Genomic DNA, 22,691 nt, shown 5'->3' with positions numbered 1-22,691 from the left:
CACCCACCCATCCACCCACCCACCCACCCCTCTCCAATCCTCTTTACTGACCCCTCTCTACACAAAGGCTTCTCTCTCTATAAGAAGAGAGAACCGATGGTTTTCCATCAATCGGCACCAGGAGATTCAGAGCTTTAAAACGGTGAGCTGTTAAAAACGTCCAGCAACACTGACTGGATTAGTACAACCCTGGATGATCAATATGAGATTGCAGCGCTCGCCACCTGCCTAGAACACACACAATTAACCAAAACCAAACAAACAATACCACCCTCCAATTCTGAATCAATCACACGGGTGAATTAAAGAGGGGAGAAATGTGTGTGTTTGTTTGGACACTTGGTTCCATTGTAGGCCTGACGTATATCGATCTCTAGAAGGCTCTTTATGAGGAGCCCTGAGTGCCATTGATTCCAGCTGAGTGTATCATTAAAACGTGTGGGCCGTGTCACACAGCCTCTCCCTAATAAACACAGACGGTAAACACAGCACCCAGATCAAGAGTTAGGGCTGTGATGGGTTTATGTTTTCTCTGCTCGGGTTTTATACTGAACACTCACTCCAGTATCCCTCAGCCAGAGAGACCAGGTAAAGATTTAGGCTCCTGATGTCTTTCCCTTGCATGCTGATCTAAGGTCAGTTTTGAGTTTTCTGCTGTGATGGTAAGGGTAGGATTTGGGGATGGTAAGCTGATCCAGATCTGTGTTGTATAGGTAACGTCTAACTATAGTGTTTGAACTTCTCTCTGTCTGTCAGGATTTTTTACGAGCTGCTGTCAGTCTCTCTCTTAATCTGTTGTCATGGTGATGTCAATGTCCAACAGGTGTTTTAAACCACCTGCAGGTTTAGAGAGTTTTAAGATATATCAGTGAATGCTACATCTAATGGTAATGAGTCTGGATGCAGTGAGGACAGATTCCCTTGATTAGAATATCTCAGCATCTCTGTGTGTTTCTCTCTACCTCTCTCTCCCTCCCTCTCTTTTCACTTCTCTTTGTGTTCTCTCACCGTACTGGCAGATGTATCGGTTGCGTGTTTTACAGCGCTGGTCGTTCCAGTTGAAGGCGCTGGAAGCCTGCAGCTCCACACAGTTCCCAAAGCTGCAGGGAGAGAGACACAAGGGAGAGGAGAGAGGGAGGAACAGTGAGATGGAGAGAGGGGACACAGAGACATCTGGTGGTCAGACAGAAAATAACAGTTCTGCTTTCAAACACAGTAGCCTTAATGTCCAGGTATCCACAAAGCATCTCAGATAAGGTGTGCTGATCTAGGATCTGTCCATATAATCACATTCAGTTTGATCTAAAAGGAAAAACTGATCCTAAATCAGCACTCCTACTCTGAGATGCTTTGTGGGTATGGGCCCGGGCTTCTCTCCTCCTGACACAGAGGGTGAGGTGATAATGTTAGGCTACGTGAGACTATACCTGTGTTCCACACAATATAGAATAACCATGATGGTATCAATATGTTCATTCCAGTAAAAAATATAGTGGAGTCGCATTTGCAGTGCCTCATTCCACCTGCTTACTGTAGATTCTGACTACAATAATATTATTTTATGATTATCCATTCAACAAGGTGACGTGATAATACAAAGTTATAATTGTTGTTACTATTATCATTAAGTTGTCAAAAGTTATGACTCTCTCACCCCTGGTTGTCAGGCTGTCCAAAGGCGAAGCTGTTGTATGTGGGGATTTCTCCTGAGTCCCAGCGGAAAGAGTCCTTTAGAGGTTTATATGTCAGGCCTGGACACAATACACACAACCTTACAGGGCGCTTATCCTTATCTCACCTTTAGATATCTGAATGCTGCTCACACAAACTCCCAAAGTCAGTCTGTCAAAGCTATTTGGCTGTACGTATAGAAGGACAGTAACAGTGACATACCGATCCAGAAGTTGCGTGTCTCAAAGTCAGGGTCTGTGACCTCGTTGCTGGTCTCCAGCTGGCTGAGGTAAAATGCGAGGATGTCCTGAACTTTCTGGTTGTGGATCTGGGCCAGAATCCCCCCTCGCTCCTGGGGTCCAAACACATACCACAATATGAGTTACACACACTCACACACTCACACTCTCTCACTCTTTCACTCTCTCTAACCTGACAGCGGGTCTTGGCTCCATAGTAGGTGTCGACCTCTGGAGACACCATGAAGCACTCTCCATCTATCCTCACGTCACAGCTGTGGAAGGGAAACTGCTGCTTCTCTACAGAAACATAAGCAACACACATTAGGCCTCAGTAAAGGAGACACCAGGCACTCACCATCCATCTTGGCTCAAACTCAATGTACAGACCGCAGTCCATTGTGGTCACAATAAACACTATGACCTTTTATCATTTTGACTTGCTCAACTCCTACGTCCTCTCTCCTCCGTCCTCACTCGCCTCCTTTTGAAAACATCAAAGTTAATCGAGGAGAGTCGGCAAGCAGAGGGAAGGTGGATGAAAATGCAATTGCTTGAAATGAGACGGTCTTTCTCCACTTGTGCGTCAATAGGCAAATGACGTTTACAGAGGTGGATCCCATAATAAATGTGTAAAGTGATCAAAACAAATGAAGTTAGTTGTGGAAGATATTTTATAGATAAAACAATAAGTAGCATATTGTTTTTAAAAGTGTGCATGTTCTTAGTCTCTGACAAAACAAATCTGATTCAAAGGGAGGGGGTGTGACAGACTTCAAAACTCTTCCGCGGTAGGATACACAAGTATCGTCGATGAAAGGTGGCTATCGAGGAGGGGAGGACACTCTTCCTACTGACGAATTGACACACTGCTCGACCACTCCATCACTTATCGGTTTCCAGGTCAAGGAGGAGAGAGGATGGAGGAGAGAGGACGAAGAAGAGAGGATGGAGGACAATCTTTTGCCCAAACAAGAAAAACCCCTGAGATGCATATGGCTTGATAACACAGTAAACATTGGAATCCATACTGGCTCAAACTAGCAGATACAACTTTAATCTAATCAGGCTGAAGCTTAATAGAAAAATGGTGCATTGGCTTAGATACAATGATGACAGGAGTCTGGTTCATTCTGGTTAAAAGTAATGGTGAGACAGTGCCACATTAGCTACATAAACTTCTTCCCACCAGGGTTGGGGTCAATTACTTTTAAATTCAAACAGTAAAGAATTGGAATTTCAATGTAACTCATGGATTGACTGGAATTTAAATGGAATTGACCACAACCCTGATTCCCACACACATACACACTCACCTGCACACTCAGCACCCCCATAAACAACATCACACTCAGCACCCCCATAACCAATATCACACTCAGCACCCCCATAAACAACATCACACTCAGCACCCCCATAACCAACATCACACTCAGCACCCCCATAACCAACATCACACTCAGCACCCCCATAACCAATATCACACTCAGCACCCACATAACCAATATCACACTCAGCACCCACATAACCATCATCACACTCAGCACCTCCATAACCAACATCACACTCAGCACCCCCATAAACAACATCACACTCAGCACCCCCATAACCAACATCACACTCAGCACCCCCATAAACAACATCACACTTAGCACCCACATAACCAACATCACACTCAGCACCCCCATAACCAACATCACACTCACCTGCACACTCAGCACCCCCATAACCAATATCACACTCACCTGCACACTCAGCACCCCCATAACCAATATCACACTCACCTGCACACTCAGCACCCCCATAACCAACATCACACTTGCAGGAGCACTCCTCTTCCTTGTAGCGGCCGTGCACACACTTCACACTGCAGCGCACTGAAACACACACACAGTCACATACAGTATATCGACCATGATGCACCTACAGAGATACCTGAACACATACACTGCAGAGCATGGCTAGTCAGACACACAGAGATAATAATAACTGTAGTAGACTGTCAGACTGGTAAACACGAGCACATAGACTGGTACCCTGACAGAATCGTCCGGTGAACCTAGGTCCACAATGACACTGGCAGGAGGAGATGTTCAGACGACCATGCTGCCCACAGCTCATACGACATGGGTTCCTGGGGGTCTCTGGAACACAGATACATTTTCTAAATACCTTTGCTTAAAATCTTCATTTTTCCATGAATACATTTAGCCTCCAGTTGGTGCTTGTTATCTGACAAGGCCATAATTGCATGGTAAGTGGTTAAGTGTTGGCTATACTGTTAAACCGGATTAGGTGAAAACCCCTTCACATGACAATACTTTAAGTGAGGCAAAAAATACACTTAACGTCTTTGGCTCAAAATAGATAATGAGCTGTCATCTTCAATAGAGGTGATACGTCGCTTTTAGTGCACTAAAGAGATTCTAAGAAAAAAATCTGTAGAGAACAAAGTTGGTTGAAATAGATACTACTTTGAGTAAGGAACAGCTAATGTGATTAAAATGCTAACATTTTTCCCTAATTTAAAGATATAAATTAGTCTATGACATAGGTTCACAAAATAAACAGCATAGTGGGTCAATTTCAGCAACAACTAACACGGAGCTTAAAAACTAAGGTGTCATTGTACGCTGATGATTCATGTTTTCTTTTAAAACTACAATTGGAGTCTCTCCACGGCCTCTTAGAGGATCTAGATACTTTTGCTATCCTCTCTGGATTAAAACCAAATGATGTATTACGTATTGGATCACAAAAAAATTCACATTTTACATTACCATGTAGTTTACCAATGAAATGGTCTGACGGAGATGTGGACATACTCGGTATACAAATCCCAAAAGAAAGAAATGATCTCACTCCAATAATTTTTATAGAAAGTTAGCAAAAATAGATAAGATCTTGCTACCATGGAAAGGAAAATACCTGTCTATTTGTGGAAAAATCTAAAATCATTAACTCCTTAGTTATGTCACTGTTTACCTATTTTGCTTATGGTTTTGCCTACACCTAGTGACCTGCTTTTTAAATTATATGAACAAAAAGTATTCTATTTTATTTTGAACGGCAAGCCAGATAAAATTAAGAGGGCCAATTTATATAACGAATATGAATTTGGTGGGCAGAAATGATTAAATATTAAAGCATTAGACCTCTCACTAAAGGTATCAGTCATACAAAAGTTATACTTCAATCCAAACTGGTTCTCTAGTCAATTGGTACGAATGTCTCATCCTATATTCAGGAAGGGCCTTTTCCCTTTATTCAGATCACACCTGCTCACTTTCGGTTGTTTGAAAAGGAAATCATCTCCAGAATATCTTTATTTTTTAAACAAGCCTTAGAAAGTTGGTTGCAATTTCAGTTTAATCCACCTGAAAGGACGGAACAAATAGTACAACAAATATTGTGGTTGAATTCAAATATACTAATTGATTAAAAAACTGTATTTATCGAAAAAAAAATTTAAAAAGGTATAATTTTTGTGAATGATATAAATAGGACTGGTGGAGTTATGTCACAAATACAGCTAACACAGACATATGGAAATGTCTGCTCTACCCAAAATTACAACCAATTAATTGCAGCATTACCACAAAAATGGAAGAGGCAAGTAGAAGGGGAAACAAGTAAGGAACTTGTATGTCGGCCATGTATTAAAGAACATAAATGGTTAAAGAAAAGTGTGATAAATAAAAACATACCAATTTCATTTAAGGACCAAAAAACTGACAGCTGTGCCATATAAATTGCAAAATAGTTGGGAAGAGATTTTCATGTACCCATTCCATGGCATATGGTTTATGAATTGATACGCAAAACAACGCCGGATTCAAAACTTCACATTTTTCAATATAAATTACTATATAAAATTCTTGCAACTAATAGAATTTTATATATATGGGGGATACAATCTTCTCAGCTCTGCAGATTCTGCTGTGAGGAGGCAGAGTCATTAGATCATTTATTTTGGTATTGTCCATATGTAGCTGGTTTTTGGTCACAGGTCCAGGAATGGCTGAAGAATTGCAACATTTGCCTAGAACTAACACTACAGATAGTAATAATGGGTGATTTGAAAAGCCATAGTCAATCAATCAATAATATAATAATTTTTTAAAATTTTATTTACAATCTGTAGAATCTACGAATCTATGAGAATAGGAAGGTTCAATTATTTTGTGAAGCATCACAGCACAGTTGAAAAATATATGGCAAATATAAATCCGAAATGGATGATGTTGAGAGATAGATGGGAGGGATTGAGTGGAGCTGAAGGGTGTGACTAATAACAAGATAAACCATGTAAAACATATGGGATCTGTAAAATGTATATAGGTTCGGAACTTCTGTGAAATAGCACAGTTTCAAATAGAAATCAAACTGGATGGACATCAGAAATAGAGGAAGGACTAAGAACAAACAAGAGAGAACTATTGTAAAGTAGACTGTGTCTGTAAAATGTGTATAAGATGTATAAATTGAAGGTAAAAGCAGAAGTGTTTATTAGTTTACTTCAATTGGGGGATCGGCGGAAGGGTTTGGGGAATAATAATAAAGGTATATTCTTTAAAAAAGTATGTATGTCTATATAGGTATGTGTATGTATATACAGTGCCTTGCGAAAGTATTCGGCCCCCTTGAACTTTGCGACCTTTTGCCACATTTCAGGGTTCAAACATAAAGATATAAAACTGTATTTTTTGTGAAGAATCAACAACAAGTGGGACACAATCATGAAGTGGAACGACATTTATTGAATATTTCAAACTTTTTTTCAAACTGAAAAATTGGGCGTGCAAAATTATTCAGCCCCTTTACTTTCAGTGCAGCAAACTCTCTCCAGAAGTTCAGTGAGGATCTCTGAATGATCCAATGTTGACCTAAATTACTAATGATGATAAATACAATCCACCTGTGTGTAATCAAGTCTCCGTATAAATGCACCTGCACTGTGATAGTCTCAGAGGTCCGTTAAAAGCGCAGAGAGCATCATGAAGAACAAGGAACACACCAGGCAGGTCCGAGATACTGTTGTGAAGAAGTTTAAAGCCGGATTTGGATACAAAAAGATTTCCCAAGCTTTAAACATCCCGAGGAGCACTGTGCAAGCGATAATATTGAAATGGAAGGAGTATCAGACCACTGCAAATCTACCAAGACCTGGCCGTCCCTCTAAACTTTCAGCTCATACAAGGAGAAGACTGATCAGAGATGCAGCCAAGAGGCCCATGATCACTCTGGATGAACTGCAGAGATCTACAGCTGAGGTGGGAAACTCTGTCCATAGGACAACAATCAGTCGTATATTGCACAAATCTGGCCTTTATGGAAGAGTGGCAAGAAGAAAGCCATTTCTTAAAGAAATCCATAAAAAGTGTTGTTTAAAGTTTGCCACAAGCCACCTGGGAGACACACCAAACATGTGGAAGAAGGTGCTCTGGTCAGATAAAACCAAAATTGAACTTTTTGGCAACAATGCAAAACGTTATGTTTGGCGTAAAAGCAACACAGCTCATCACCCTGAACACACCATCCCCACTGTCAAACATGGTGGTGGCAGCATCATGGTTTGGGCCTGCTTTTCTTCAGCAGGGACAGGGAAGATGGTTAAAATTGATGGGAAGATGGATGGAGCCAAATACAGGACCATTCTGGAAGAAAACCTGATGGAGTCTGCAAAAGACCTGAGACTGGGACGGAGATTTGTCTTCCAACAAGACAATGATCCAAAACATGAAGCAAAATCTACAATGGAATGGTTCAAAAATAAACATATCCAGGTGTTAGAATGGCCAAGTCAAAGTCCAGACCTGAATCCAATCGAGAATCTGTGGAAAGAACTGAAAACTGCTGTTCACAAATGCTCTCCATCCAACCTCACTGAGGTCGAGCTGTTTTGCAAGGAGGAATGGGAAAAATTTTCAGTCTCTCGATGTGCAAAACTGATAGACATGAATAAGACTGAATAATTTTGCACGCCCAATTTTTCAGTTTTTGATTTGTTAAAAAAGTTTGAAATATCCAATAAATGTCGTTCCACTTCATGATTGTGTCCCACTTGTTGTTGATTTTTCACAACAAAATACAGTTTTACATCTTTATGTTTGAAGCCTGAAATGTGGCAAAAGGTTGCAAAGTTCAAGGGGGGCGAATACTTTCGCAAGGCACTGTATGTGTATATGTATGCATGCGTGTATGGATATATATATTTACCAAAATAATATGGGGGATTGGAAATGATGCAGACAATTACATTGGAAGCAACATTCTTTCCGCAATATTAAGCTGATCCTCCCTCAAAAAAAGAAAAAAAAAAAGAACACAGAACCCAAACAGGCTGCGCGTGTGCGCCATCGCGCATACATTTATTTTATCCCCCTACACCAAACGCGACCACGACATGCAGGTTAAAATATAAAAACAAACTCTGAACCAATGACATTAATTTGGGGACAGGTCGAAAAGCATTAAACATGTATGGCAATTTAGCTAGTTAGCTTGCACTTGCTAGCTAATTTGTCCTATTTAGCTAGCTTGCTGTTGCTAGCTAATTTGTCCTGGGATATAAACATTGAGTTGTTATTTGACCTGAAATGCACAAGGTCCTCTACTCTGACAATTAATCCACACATAAATCGGCCAACCGAATCGTTTCTAGTCATCTCTCCTCCCTCCAGGCTTTTTCATCTTTGAACTTATATGGTGATTGGCATCCACACTTTCATAGTATTACCACGACAACCGGCAAAACAGTTTGTCTTTCAATCACTCACGTGGGTATAACCAATGAGGAGATAGCACGTGGGTATCTGCTTCTATAAACCAATGAGGAAATGGGAGAGGCAGGACTTGCAGTGCGATCTGCTTCAGAAATAGAAAGGAGTTCCATTTTAGCCCTTGGCAACGCAGACGCTCGTTGGTGCGCGCGAGCAGTGTGGGTGCAATAATTGAATAACATGGATTTCAAAATTTATTTTGCAACGCTCGCGCACGCGATGTGTCCGGTCTGGTCAGCATGTAAGAGCGTTGAAGTGCGAGGCTAAACTTCACCACTGTAACAGTGTGAAGCAAACCCATGCACATGCGCAGATACTCTCACTCATCGCAATATCTGCGGTGGCAACATAATATCACTGAGTCTACCTTTAATGAATGAGAGTGTTCTCTATAGGGGTCTCACCACACAGTCCTCCCACATGGTCCCACAGTCTGAAGCAGCCTGACATGGAAGAGGTGCAGAGAGAACAGGAGAAACCAGCCACATAGGGCACCACCAACCTCCCATTCACCTCCCAGTTACCCCTGCAGAGAGACATATCACACACACATGTATATGTGTACACACACACACACACACACACACACACACACACACACACACACACACACACACACACACAAAGGCTGAGTACTAAAACAGGAGGAGAAGTCTGACATCAGGTATATAAGTAGTGTTCTTACCCAGGGGAGTATGCACAGACAAACAGTTCCCAGAGAGCATCACCCCTCAGACACAACTGTCTGGCACAGCCCACATTACTGGAGGTGGCCCACACCAACTACAGCAGAGAGAGAGAGAGAGAGAGAGAGAGAGAGAGAGAGAGACAGACAGAGTTGGAGAGAAACAGAGTGGGAAAGGGAGTATATTGGCGACACAATGTATTGGCATGTGGGCAACACAAACTCAATCCCGCCAATTACTCAAATTGAATTGAGAGTTGAATTAAGACTTCTTGTTTTGACAAAGTTACTTAGGGTTGCTGCACAGTTGGCAGATCCAGTACTGTTAACCATTACCTGTGTGTAGTGTTGGCAGGTAGCATTCTCTCTGCATTGCCCACTCAGGTACATGTAATCCCGCCCTTCCTCGAACCATGAGTCAATGACCTCAGCAAATGAGCTGGTAACATGAGCTGAATGATGGGTGTTCCAGCCAATGTGGCGGAGCGGTTGGTCCTGAGGAGCGGGATTTGTGTGGCAGGACTTTGCCCTCTCCTGGGCAAGTTTGAACAGCTTCTCACTCCAGTCCTACAGATATGGGGAAGAGGGGGAGACAACACACACACATGTTTAAACAAATACAATGGGGAACTACCTTCCCATGACTGAGGGTGACAGACCGACTTCCTCTCTTTGTGACCTAAAGGGCTCTTTTTCAGGGACACATTTTGCTTTTGGGACACACCCATGCCAGGCTCTCCATTTAACCCCCTACTGTTAATGTTCACTGACAAGGTTTCTTCTGAAGACTTAGTCGCAGGGCTCTGAAAATCAATAGCCTAAAATGGATACGGTATTTAGGCAGGGACAGATGGGGAGATCGATACAATTATAGACTGTGTGGGAGTATGGGAGAGAAAGAAATAAAGAAAGTTGGTTGTATGAGCACAGACCATGGCACAGTGACTCTGCTGCTCTGCCAGCTGACCATTAGGTCACTGAGTACACTATCTCATCCTCATAGGCCTTAAATAGATCAACAACAGCAAGTGTGCTATCCATCGCTAAAGGCCAGCACAGGCCATGTGATGGTACCTGATCTTAAACAAGACAGTCCTAAATAAACTACAGCGAACATCCTGGGAGGCTGAAAGGTGATCTCTGCTTTCAAAGCTGGTGCACTTAGGGGAGGATTCCGGCTAAGCAAGGTGGCCTACGAGCCCTGTATTTGTATTTATTATGGATCCCCATTAGTGCTACTCTTCCTGGGGTCCACCACAATTAAGGCAGTTATACAATTTTAAAGACATTGCAATACATTCACAGCACACTGTGTGCCCTCAGGCCCCTACTCCACCACTACCACACATATACAATACAAAATCCATGTGTACATGTGTGTGTATAGTGAGTATGTTTTCGTGTGTGTGTGTGTATGCATGCGACTGTGCCTATGTTAGTGTTTCTTCACAGGTGTTTCACAAAGTGTATTTTTATCTGTTTTTTAAATCTAATATTACTGCTTGCATCAGTTCCTTGATATGGAATAGAGTTCCATGTAGTCATGGCTCTATGTAATACTATGCGCCTCCCATAGTCTGTTCTGGACTTGGGGGCTGTGAAGACCTGTATTTAACATGAGATCCTCTCTAAGCTTTACAGGAATGTGGTTCTGAATATAAAACAGCAACACCTCCACCATTGGCATTTCTGTCTTTTCTGTAAATGTTATAACCTTGTATTGCTACCACTGTATCATCAAAGGTATTATCTAAGTGATTTTCAGCGATAGTCTGAATATGAATGTCATATTATTGATTTCATGAACCTTGTTTCTTAAGCTACATATGTTAATGTGGGCTATTTGGAGCACTTTTCTGGGATGCTTACTTGTTTTCATTGCTTTACTGGAAAATGTTGCAGAAGTAGATATGCTCATGTTATGTTAGTGCAGGGTGAGCTGCACACAGTGGACTTCCTACTAGAGCACAACGCCTCAGTGCTAACAGTATGAATCTCATCATAGGTACATGATTACTGCATAGTACATTAGCTGTAGGATCAGCAAAGTCAGTTAGAGGGCCATAAATTAGGTTAGTTACATTGTCTACCAATTCCCCTGGTATAATGTACATTTGCTGAAGCATTATGACAACTCAGTGTCACAATGGTAGGGAATAACTGAGCTGGGCTTGGGATATTGATAAATCATTGTCTCAACGCAGCCGTATAATGCTGTGAAAGGATCCAGGAATCAAAATTATTTCGGGGGATCCCATCCTCCTTATAAAACATGTTTTGTTTCCAAAAGGTATCGAAATTGTCAACAAAAGTTACACCTATTGAGCTCCAGAGACACTGGTGGACTGGGATGTAGGGGGAGAGAGATGTAAGGGGAGTTGGAGAAGGGGTCATGGAGTGTAAGGGTAAATGGGTAGTGGGGAGTAGGGGACCACAGGCGGGACAGTCTGGATGGGTTAGCATCCTTTAATAATGCCCTGGTCTGGTGAGAGGTGTGTGTCTCTAAAGTGGAGGGATCAAATGAAACCCAACATCACACACCTATTAACATTCTCTCCTCTCCTGGCACAGAGCCTGCTACAACATAGACAGACTCACAGGGTTATGCTTAAAGACACAGTACAGTCAGAGACATGATGGGCCTGTCAGTATCAAGTACTGAGTAGGGATATCCACCCACTAAAGAGACACAAGGCACAGAGGCAGATGAAGAACTGAGTGTTTAAACAGTGTCCCAGTAGACACATTTATAAGCATACAGTGCATTCGGAAAGTACTCAGATCCCCTTCACTTTTTACACATTTTGTTACTTTACAGCCTAATTCTAAAATGGATTATATTGTTTTTCCCCCTCATCAATCTACACACAATACCCCATAATGACAAAGCAAAAACAGGCTTTTAGAAATGTTTGCAAATTTGTAAAAAAAAATGTACATGAGGATATATTAGTGTGTTCTTGGGGACCTTCAATGCTGCAGAAAATGATTTGTACCCTTCCCCAGATCTGTGCCTCGACACAATCCTGTCTCCGAGCTCTACGGACAATTCCTTCGACTTCAGGGCTTGGTTTTTTGACATGCACTGTAAACTGTGGGACCTTATATAGACAGGTGTGTGCCTTTCCAAATCATGTCCAATCAATTGAATTTACCACAGGTGAACTCCAATCATGTTGTAGAAACATCTCAAAGATGATCAATGGAAACAGGATGCACCTGAGCTCAATTACGGGTCTCATAGCAAAGAATCTGAATAGTTATATAAATAAGGTATTTCTGTTTTTTATTTGCAATACATTTGCAAAAATCTAAAAAAAAACAGTTTTCGCTTTGTCCTTATTGGGTATTGTATGTAGATTGATGAGAATTTTAAAAATATTTAATACATTTTAGAATAAGGCTGTAGCGTAACTAAATGTGGAAAAAGTCTGAATATTTTCTGAATGCACTGTATAAGCAGCATATAAACCGTGTGGATTCTTCTGTTTAGCTGATGAGGAACTGATAAGGCAGCCTCTGTCTCTGTTAGGACAGGGAGACGGACAGTGGCTGTCACTCATTTACTAAGCTGTTTGACCCGTCTCATCTTGTGCGCGTCGAGTGGTAGCAGAATGTCTCCGCTCAGTGTGAACTGCCCCGCCAACCGCAGCCAGTTACCGTGGAGACGGCTGTCAGCACTCAGGACCTGAGCGTGAAAGGGGGGTGTTTCCACATATGCCGTTTCACGGCTGGCCCCCCAAGAAGGAGTCCTGTTTCAGAGATGGGGAGAGGGGACAGAGGGGGAGGAAAGGGGGAGGGAGAGAGGGTATCCTGGCACACATCAGTGGGATGTCATGCAAAGCTATCCGACTCCCACTCGCTCTTCAGAGAGATCTAACATTTTGCCAGGCCATCAACATCCAACCATCTCTCCATTTCACTGACCCCATCTCTTCTCCTTCACCATTACTACAGCCCCCACCAGTCGCATCATTCCACACCTTCTCAACGTTGCTCCTCAGAGATTCTGCCAGCCTTCCATCACCTTGAGAGGGCCCCAACACAAACAGACTCTCCAGGCCACTCCTGTCCTACTGATAGCCACAGCTCACAGCCTGCCTGTGTGTACTCAGCAGAGCTCACAGCTGGTGTTTTCACCTGAATGTGTGTTGTAAAAAACACCCCCTTTAGAGAGGAGCCAGAATGAGATTTCAGTGTAATTTCCTCCACAGTGGCTTGAATGGGTCCACTGACAGGTGAAAAGAGGGGAGTTTTCATCTTGTCACCTTTTAAGTTAATCTTCCTCTGGCACATTAGTGTTAATATTTAAGGGCCTTCTAAAAGAGAACACTGACCCGTTTGTCAATTATTCAACCTTGCAGTGAAGTAAGAGATCCTCAACACTCAGAAACACTAACTGGAGACATGTGTTTCAATTTATTAAGGAAAATACCTACTAAAACTCAGATGGTCTTATGACTGACACATGAAAACATTGGAGAGAATACAACAGGCCCAGTGTATGGGAGTATTCATGCCATACTATAAAGAGCTTGGAAAGGATGATGTTGCTTCCTGTAGGACTAACTTCATCATTAGCACTACTTCCTCATCATAGGACATTTGTTGTTTGATGAATGGAGGCATGTCCAGATGTCAGGGGCGTGACAGCTAATTAAGAGTCTGTGCTAAGCCCCTTTGAGCACATTGTTCCCCCTGATGTCCTCTGGTCAAAATCATCAGCGCACGCTTTGATGGCGCCAGAGGGGAGCAAGGTCACCGGGCAAGTCTCCTTCTTGAATGTTCCATTTAAGTAAGTACAGGAGTGAAGCAAAGACCAGACATAAGAGTATGTTGAGTCTTACTCTGTTATGGTCTGTAAAGTCAACAACTTATAGCTGAGGAATTGATGTTGGCAAGGAGTGCAGTCCATAAAATAAGCCAAGACAGCACAGAGCTTTTAATAGCAAAGTGACAATCAGCAGGAACACTGTTTCCCAGGCAATATTTTCATGCCCACTCAAAACTGTCTTTTAGCCGTGGGAGTCCTCAGCTAAGTGGAGACATTAAGTGGGTTGAACTTTGACCTAAAGTACTGTAAATGACTTAGCTACAGATGCACACATAGCCTATACACTTTCTCTCACACATTCCCAGCATGCAAAACTTGAAATGACGTCATTACAACGACAATGAGTTTCTGCAACGAGTAGACGTAAAACAAACTTCCTCCCTCTCCTGTCTTACACCAAGAGAAAATACTTCATTTCCATTTCTGTATTTGAAGCAATTTACCTCCTATTGTCAGACAGGCTTCCCCAGCCCTCAGTGAACCTCCAGAGGTTATGGACTGAGTACAGAGAGAGAAGTGCCTCTTTTTGTGAAACTGTGTGAAGCGCTGCTCTTTTATCTCCTGAAGAGAAGAAGAAGAGTGAGGCGGCTGCAGGGCCACACTATAATATCTTTACCAACACAATGAGACAGCACTTACCCACGCCTGCTGCCCTGCCCGGGTGGAAATTCCTCAAAGAGAATCACAAACGCAGCTAAAGCCCTGAGCCTTTTAAGCGTTTATCAGTAAAGCTCCTTAATATGCTTCTTCAGCTCGCCCGGGATTCCTCCATCGGCCTTCGCAAGCAAATGACCTGTAATACCACAGTCCTGAATGCAGCATGATAATATCCTCATCCTCTTTTTCTCATTAAGTGTTATCAGCTATGTGCAGTTTGCAGATGCTTAGCAGCAGTCTAGGAACTCTGCTCTATCTGTATACATGGGCTTTGAGAACGCAATCTATGATAAGTGACGGTTTTGGACGAAACAGCCATTAGGCCTCTAGGACATACTATCCAACCCCACTGTTTTGTGTTTCATTATCCACTGATTGTCCTCTGTCGTCGTCTGTCCTTATGCAATGTAAGCTTGAGATAAGGGAGATAAGACTGGCACAGTAAAAGTGTCACGCCCTGATCTGTTTCACCTATCCTTGTGCTTGTCTCCACCCGCCTCCAGGTGTCGCCCTTCTTCCCAATTATCCCTGTGTATTTATTCCTGTGTTCTCTGTCTGTTTGTTGCCAGTTCATCTTGTTCATTGAAGGTTACCAGCATTTGTCCTGTCAGCTCCTATCGTTTCCCAGCCTCTTTCCTCGTCCTCCTGGTTTTTGACCATTGCCTATCCTGACCCTGTACCCGCCCCCCTGAGTCTGCCTGCCCTCCTGTACCTTTGCTCCACCTCTGGATTACTGAACTCTGCCTGTCCCTGACCCTGAGTCCGCCTGCCGTCCTGTACCTTTGCCTTACCCTGGATTTTCAACCCATGCCTGTCTTTGCCTGTCTTTGCCTGCCCCTGTGCCACAATAAACATTATTACTTCAACAGACTGCATCTGGGTCTTACCTTGATCCCTGATAAATAGATGGCATCAGATATGGAGAAAATGCCCAGTGGTTCTCATTGACTCAACAAACAGGGGGATTATCATTGGAGGCTTGTCACACATTAGTGTTGTTTCAGGCTGCACAGTGCCTACCCACACTATTCACTCAGTCCTTGGGTAACATGCTTGTTTTGTCTCACTTTATCTGAGTGTTTAAGTGGAAATCATGAGATTATCCCTGAGACCGTTAGTCTGCATTACCTAATCAGTGATGAAAACTACAACTTCTTCAATTTAGTTCAATTAAGTTCAGTTAAGATTCATATACAGAGCCTTCAGAAAGTACAATGCCTTGCGAAAGTATTCGGCCCCCTTGAACTTTGCGACGTTTTGCCATATTTCAGGCTTCAAACATAAAGATATAAAACTGTATTTTTTGTGAAGAATCAACAACAAGTGGGACACAATCATGAAGTGGAACGACATTTATTGGATATTTCAAACTTTTTTAACAAATCAAAAACTGAAAAATTGGGCGTGCAAAATTATTCAGCCCCCTTAAGTTAATACTTTGTAGCGCCACCTTTTGCTGCGATTACAGCTGTAAGTCGCTTGGGGTATGTCTCTATCAGTTTTTGCATTTGCATTTGCTTGGCCATTCTAACACCTGGATATGTTTATTTTTGAACCATTCCATTGTAGATTTTGCTTTATGTTTTGGATCATTGTCTTGTTGGAAGACAAATCTCCGTCCCAGTCTCAGGTCTTTTGCAGACTCCATCAGGTTCTCTTCCAGAATGGTCCTGTATTTGGCTCCATCCATCTTCCCATCAATTTTAACCATCTTCCCTGTCCCTGCTGAATAAAAGCAGGCCCAAATCATGATGCTGCCACCACCATGTTTGACAGTGGGGATGGTGTGTTCAGCTGTGTTGCTTTTACGCCAAACATAACGTTTTGCATTGTTGCCAAAAAGTTCAATTTTGGTTTCATCTGACCAGAGCACCTTCTTCCACGTGTTTGGTGTGTCTCCCAGGTGGCTTGTGGCAAACTTTAAACGACACTTTTTATGGATATCTTTAAGAAATGGCTTTCTTCTTGCCACTCTTCCATAAAGGCCAGATTTGTGCAATATACGACTGATTGTTGTCCTATGGACAGAGTCTCCCACCTCAGCTGTAGATCTCTGCAGTTCATCCAGAGTGATCATGGGCCTCTTGGCTGCATCTCTGAACAGTCTTCTCCTTGTATAAGTTGAAAGTTTAGAGGGACGGCCAGGTCTTGGTAGATTTGCAGTGGTCTGATACTCCTTCCATTTCAATATTATCGCTTGCACAGTGCTCCTTGGGATGTTTAAAGCGTGGGAAATCTTTTTGTATCCAAATCCGGCTTTAAACTTCTTCACAACAGTATCTCGGACCTGCCTGGTGTGTTCCTTGTTCTTCATGATGCTCTCTGCGCTTTTAACGGACCTCTGAGACTATCACAGTGCAGGTGCATTTATATGGAGACTTGATTACACACAGGTGGATTGTATTTATCATCATTAGTCATTTAGGTCAACATTGGATCATTCAGAGATCCTCACTGAACTTCTGGAGAGAGTTTGCTGCACTGAAAGTAAAGGGGCTGAATAATTTTGCACGCCCAATTTTTCAGTTTTTGATTTGTTAAAAAAGTTTGAAATATCCAATAAATGTCGTTCCACTTCATGATTGTGTCACACTTGTTGTTGGATCTTCACAAAAAAATACAGTTTTATATCTTTATGTTTGAAGCCTGAAATGTGGCAAAAGGTCGCAAAGTTCAAGGGGGCCGAATACTTTCGCAAGGCACTGTATTCACACTCCTTGACTTTTTACACATCTTGTTGTGTTGCAGCCTGAATTTAAAATGGATTCAATTGAGATTGTTTTGACACTGGCCTTCATTTAAAAAATATTAATTAAAAATGAAAATCTGAAATGTTTTCAGTCAATAAGTATTCAACCCCTTTGTTATGGCAAGCCTAAATAAGGTACGGAGTAAAAATGTGCTTAACAAGTCACATAATAAGTTGCATGGACTCACACTGTGTGCAATAATAGTGTTTAACATGATTTTTGAATGACTACCTCATCTCTGTACCCCACACTTACAATTATCTGTAAGGTCCCTCAGTCGAGCAGTGAATTTCAAACTCAGATTCAACAACAAAGATCAGGGAGGTTTACCAATGCCTCGCAAAGAAGGGAACCTATTGGTAGACAGGTACAAATAAAAAAAGAAGACATTGAATTTCCCATTGAGCATGGTGAAGTTATTAATTACACTTTGGATGGTCTATCAATACACCCAGTCACTACAAAGATACAGGCGTCCTTCCTTACTCAGATGCCGGAGAGGAAGGAAACCGTGAGTGAGTTACAGTTTTAACTTAAATCTACTTGAAAATCTATGGCATGAAAATGGCTGTCCAGCTATAATTCACAACCAATTTGACAGAACTTGAATTATGAAAAGAATAATGGGAAAATGTTGCACAATCCAGGTGTGGAGAGCTCTTAGAGACTTACCTAGAAAGACTCTCTGCTGTAATCGCTGCCAAAGGTGCTTCTACAAAGTATTGACTCAGGGGTGTGAATACGTATGTCAATTAAATATGTCTGTATTTCATTTTCAATACATTCGCAAACATTTCTAAAAACATGTTTTCACTTTGCCATTATGGGATATTGTGTGTAGATGGGTGAGAGGGAGAAAAAAATGTAATCCATTTTGAATTCAGGCTGTAACACAACACAATGTAGAATAAGTCAAGGGGTCTGAATACTTGCTGAGGCACTGTATACGCTGTAATTTTCACATGACTAGTCAGTCTGCGGGCAAACAATGATTCTAAAAGTGAGGAAACCCTAAATCTAACTGAGCCACCAGGGAGGCACTGCCATTGACTTCATCTACACACACTGATATAACATCTATCCTGCCTGTTAGTTTGAGTAGAGACCGAGAGACACAGTATGTAATCCTCCTGGTCCCTAACAGATATGTCTATCTCAGAGCCCCAGGGACAGATCCCAGATCCACCCCACACAGTGTTTATGGCCTTCAGCATTAACACCCTGCCAGACAGCACCATACAGAACAGCTGTGATGTCAGTGCCCCCGTGACTGGAACATGCACTGTCTACATTTACACACGGATCCCCACTGTCTCTCACTGTTGGGAATATCAACGTTTCAACAGAAGATACCCTGTGAGAAATCTCTGGTGTCGCTGCCTTTGTTAAGTTGTTAGAGATGGGGAAATGGGGATACCCTCAGAGAGGGAGGAACTGTGACTACTTATGAGGATACGATTTCAACTGATCTGTACAGTACCTTTGGATATAATATATAGCTTTGTTATAAATCATGGATCAAACGGAGGGCCTTTTCCAAGGGCTCGGTTAACCAAGAGATAGACTCTGTGACAAACTGTAATTGGGAGCATGGGAAAGAGCACAGGGGAGGGTTTCTGGCAGGGCTCTATTTCAGGTGACCTTGGTGTCCAGCAGGCAGCAGCAGCCATGTAACTCAGTGATGTGTTTCAAAGGGGCCAGCCTGCATGGCAACACGGCAGTCGGCATAGTTACATTTGCTTACAGCTCCGGGTAGAAGTTGCCATCATAGAGCTAGGACCAGCCTATCCTCCCCAATCAGACAAATAGACAAACTGACACACACACACACACACACACACACACAATAAATATAATGAAAGGCAGGCAAGGCAACTAACCATTTTCTGCATGTTAGCGGCCATGGGGGTGACCCAGCTGCGCAGCCTATTGTGCTGTGTAACAATCAGAAAATGCTCCTTCAACCCAAGCCCTGGAATAAAGAAAAGCACACAATTATTTAGGACCGGTCACCATGGCAATGGAATGCAAGTGTCTGCAAGGGGGGCAAGGGGGTTGGCTGAAAGGTCTGATATAGTAACACTCCACAACATTGGGACAGTGTATATCCACAGCCTGTACATGCCATAGGCTAAACAAATTTGTATGGCCTATCATTTGGAGAACTGAAATGTGTATGGCCTATCATTTGGAGAACTGAAATGTGTATGGCCTATCATTGGATAACTAATATCTCTATTCAATATATAGGCCTTGTAGCCTTACTGAGGAGGTTTTTCACAAATAGGATTCTGACAGAAATATAACAAAATCTTACAGTTTTCACAATCCTATAGCATTCTTTATTTTATTGGGAAAGAAGAAAAATCGCATAGGTTATATTGATTAAACATAGCATAGCATAATTGACTAATGAATGTTATCGGCTGTTTAGCCTAAATGCTAATCACATTTGAGCAATTTACAAGTTAAGATGGAATGTAGGAAACAGATGACAACTTACAAGTTGTATCTGCTTAAAATGAGTTAGTTAGTCCAGTATGGCTCAGTTGATAGAGCATGGCGCAAGGGTTGTGGGTTCGATTCCCACGGGGTCCCAGTGTGAATATGCACTCATTACGATAAGTCGCACTGGATGAGAGGGTCTGCTAAAATGTTAGCAGACCCTCTCAGGGTCTTTGCAAGAGAAGTTAATAAAAACAATCACACTTTTCTTCACATATACTGTATCGCGTGCATCGGCCACCCAGATGTTTTCCTCTGACCAGCGCTAAGCCGAACACAGAACAGGCGATGCGCACTCTTACCGCTCTCAGATGAATCAGCGCGGCCCGGTTTCTCCGTGATTATCCTATTCGCTTGGGTGCTGTTCAGGGTCTGGAGGGTCACCATGAAAAACAGAAGCAGACACGAGGGACCAGTTAGAGACCCCATTGCTACTGAGGTAAATCGTGCCAAGTACTCTAAACTCCTCGTGGACAAGTGGCTCCCTCTTTTCCCCTCCTCTTCTCTCCCTCTCTTTCACTCCCACTCTCTCTCTCCCCTTCCCACAAGTTGTCAACATTTTGCAACTGTTCTTATCCACTCAGACGCACACAGTTGGCCGCTACTCAAACTTTAGTTGAATGAATGATACACGATCAGCGATAAACCCACACGGACAACCAAACTTCTAAAAGCTTGGCTGACCTTTTAACCATATAAATCAAATCAGTATCAAGTCGTGCAGTGGTGACCCGGTGGGTTGTTTAGTCTGTTTAGCTAAAAAAATATATACATACAGTACCAGTCAAAAGTTTTGACACACCTACTCGTTCAATGTTTTTTCTTTATTTTAGTATTTTCTATATTGTAGAATAACAGTGAGGACATCTAAACTATTAAATTACACATATGGAATCATGTAGTAAGCAAAAACGTTTTCAACAAATAAAAATATATTTATATTTTGGATTCTTCAAAGTAGCCACCCTTTGCCTTGATGACAGCTTTGCACACTCTTGACATTCTCTCAATCAGCTTCACCTGGAATGCTTTTCCAACAGTCTTGAAGGATTTTCCACATATGCTGAGCACTTGTTGGCTGCTTTTCCTTCACTCTGCGGTCCAACTCATCCCAAACCATCTCAATTAGGTTGAGGTCGGGTGATTGTGGAGGCCAGGTCATCTGATGCAGCACTCCATCACTCTCCATCTTGGTCAAATAGCCCTTACACAGCCTGGAGGTGTATTGAGTCATTGTCCTGTTGAAAAACAAATGATAGTCCCACTAAGCGTAAACCAGATGGGTTTATCGCTGCAGAATGCTGTGGAACCATGCTGGTTAAGTGTGCCTTGAATTCTAAATGAATTACAGACAGTGTCACCAGCAAAGCACCCCCACACCATCACACCTCCTCCTCCATGCTTCACGGTGCGAACAACACATGTGGAGATCATCCGTTCACCTACTCTGCGTTTCACAAAGACTCGTCGGTTGGAACCAAAAATCTCAAATTTGGACTCATCAGACCAAAAGGACAGATTTCCACCGGTCTAATGTCCATTGCTCGTTTTTCTTGGCCCAAGCAAGTCTCTTCTTATTATTGGTGTCCTTTAGTAGTGATTTCTTTGCAGCAATTCGATTATGAAGGCCTGATTCACAGTCTCCTCTGAATAGTTGATGATGAGATGTGTCTGTTACTTGAACTCTGTGAAGCATTTATTTGGGCATTAGGAAGGAAAGAAATTCCACAAATTCACTTTTAACAAGGCACAGCTGTTAATTGAAATGCATTCCAGGTACTACCTCATAAAAAAGGTTGAGAGAATGGCCTCACTCAATAAAGCTAAAAAGAGAACATGTTGTATGTGGCCTTATTAACATTTTTTTTTTACATTGTTTGCAAATTGATATTTGATATGTAAAAAATACATATATAGTACCAGTCAAAAGTTTGGACACACCTACTCATTCAACGGTTCTTTATTTTTTACTATTTTCTATATTGAGAGAATGCCAAGAGTGTCTTCACATATTGAGAGAATGCCAAGAGTGTCTTCCCAAAGTACGTTCATCTCTAGGAGACAGAACGCGTCCTTCCTGAGCGGTATGACGGCTGTGTGGTCCCATGGTGTTTATACTTGCGTACTATTGTTTGCACAGATGAACGTGGTACCTTCAGGCATTTGGAAATTTATCCCAAGGATGTACCAGACTTGTAGAGGTCTACAATTTTTTTTCTGAGGTCTTGGCTGATTTCTTTTGATTTTCCATTGATGTCAAGCAAAGAGATACTGAGTTTGAAGGTAGATCTTGAAATACATCCACAGGTACACCTTCAATTGACTCAAATTATGTCAATTAGCCTATCAGACGCTTCTAAAGCCATGACATCATTTTCTGGAATTTTCCAAGCTGTTTAAAGGCACAGTCAACTTAGTGTATGTGAACCTCTGACCAACTGGAATTGTGATACAGTAAATTATAAGTGAAATAATCTGTCTGTAAACAATTGTTGGAAAAATTACTTGTGTCATGCACAAAGTAGATGTCCTAACCGACTAGCCAAAACTATAGTTTGTTAACAAGAA

General features: G+C 42.1%; 2 protein-coding genes across 4 annotated transcripts in view; one reads left to right on the top strand and one right to left on the bottom strand.

Annotated features, from left to right (window-relative positions):
- The window catches only part of LOC110526466 (C-type lectin domain family 18 member A), a 35,239-nt gene extending 14,596 nt beyond the window's left edge, over window positions 1-20,643 (bottom strand). For both annotated transcript variants that reach the window (XM_036980850.1, XM_036980851.1), the window contains exons 1-11: window positions 20,426-20,643; window positions 19,499-19,590; window positions 9,714-9,944; window positions 9,378-9,475; window positions 9,097-9,218; window positions 3,947-4,054; window positions 3,695-3,787; window positions 2,104-2,210; window positions 1,894-2,023; window positions 1,655-1,751; window positions 1,009-1,100 (exon numbers count right to left, since the gene is read on the bottom strand). In XM_036980850.1, the coding sequence (XP_036836745.1) occupies window positions 1,009-1,100; window positions 1,655-1,751; window positions 1,894-2,023; window positions 2,104-2,210; window positions 3,695-3,787; window positions 3,947-4,054; window positions 9,097-9,218; window positions 9,378-9,475; window positions 9,714-9,944; window positions 19,499-19,590; window positions 20,426-20,552 (1,297 nt within the window). In that variant the 5' untranslated portion in view covers window positions 20,553-20,643. The remainder of the gene's footprint in view (window positions 1-1,008; window positions 1,101-1,654; window positions 1,752-1,893; window positions 2,024-2,103; window positions 2,211-3,694; window positions 3,788-3,946; window positions 4,055-9,096; window positions 9,219-9,377; window positions 9,476-9,713; window positions 9,945-19,498; window positions 19,591-20,425) is intronic.
- The window catches only part of LOC110526465 (fibulin-7), a 97,425-nt gene that overhangs the window by 56,516 nt on the left and 18,218 nt on the right, over window positions 1-22,691 (top strand). Inside the window, exon 1 of one of the 2 annotated variants that reach the window (XM_036980853.1) lies at window positions 20,443-20,562. The exons of the other annotated variant lie outside the window; for it this stretch is intronic. Within the exon in view, the coding sequence (XP_036836748.1) occupies window positions 20,509-20,562 (54 nt within the window). The 5' untranslated portion in view covers window positions 20,443-20,508. Of the gene's footprint in view, window positions 1-20,442; window positions 20,563-22,691 lie in introns of those variants that run through there. 2 annotated transcript variants of the gene reach the window in all.

Source organism: Oncorhynchus mykiss, chromosome 6, assembly GCF_013265735.2.
Source record: "Oncorhynchus mykiss isolate Arlee chromosome 6, USDA_OmykA_1.1, whole genome shotgun sequence".
NCBI lineage: Eukaryota > Metazoa > Chordata > Actinopteri > Salmoniformes > Salmonidae > Oncorhynchus > Oncorhynchus mykiss.
Note: the sequence above shows the minus strand (reverse complement) of the source record. Positions and strands in the feature narration are given on the sequence as shown.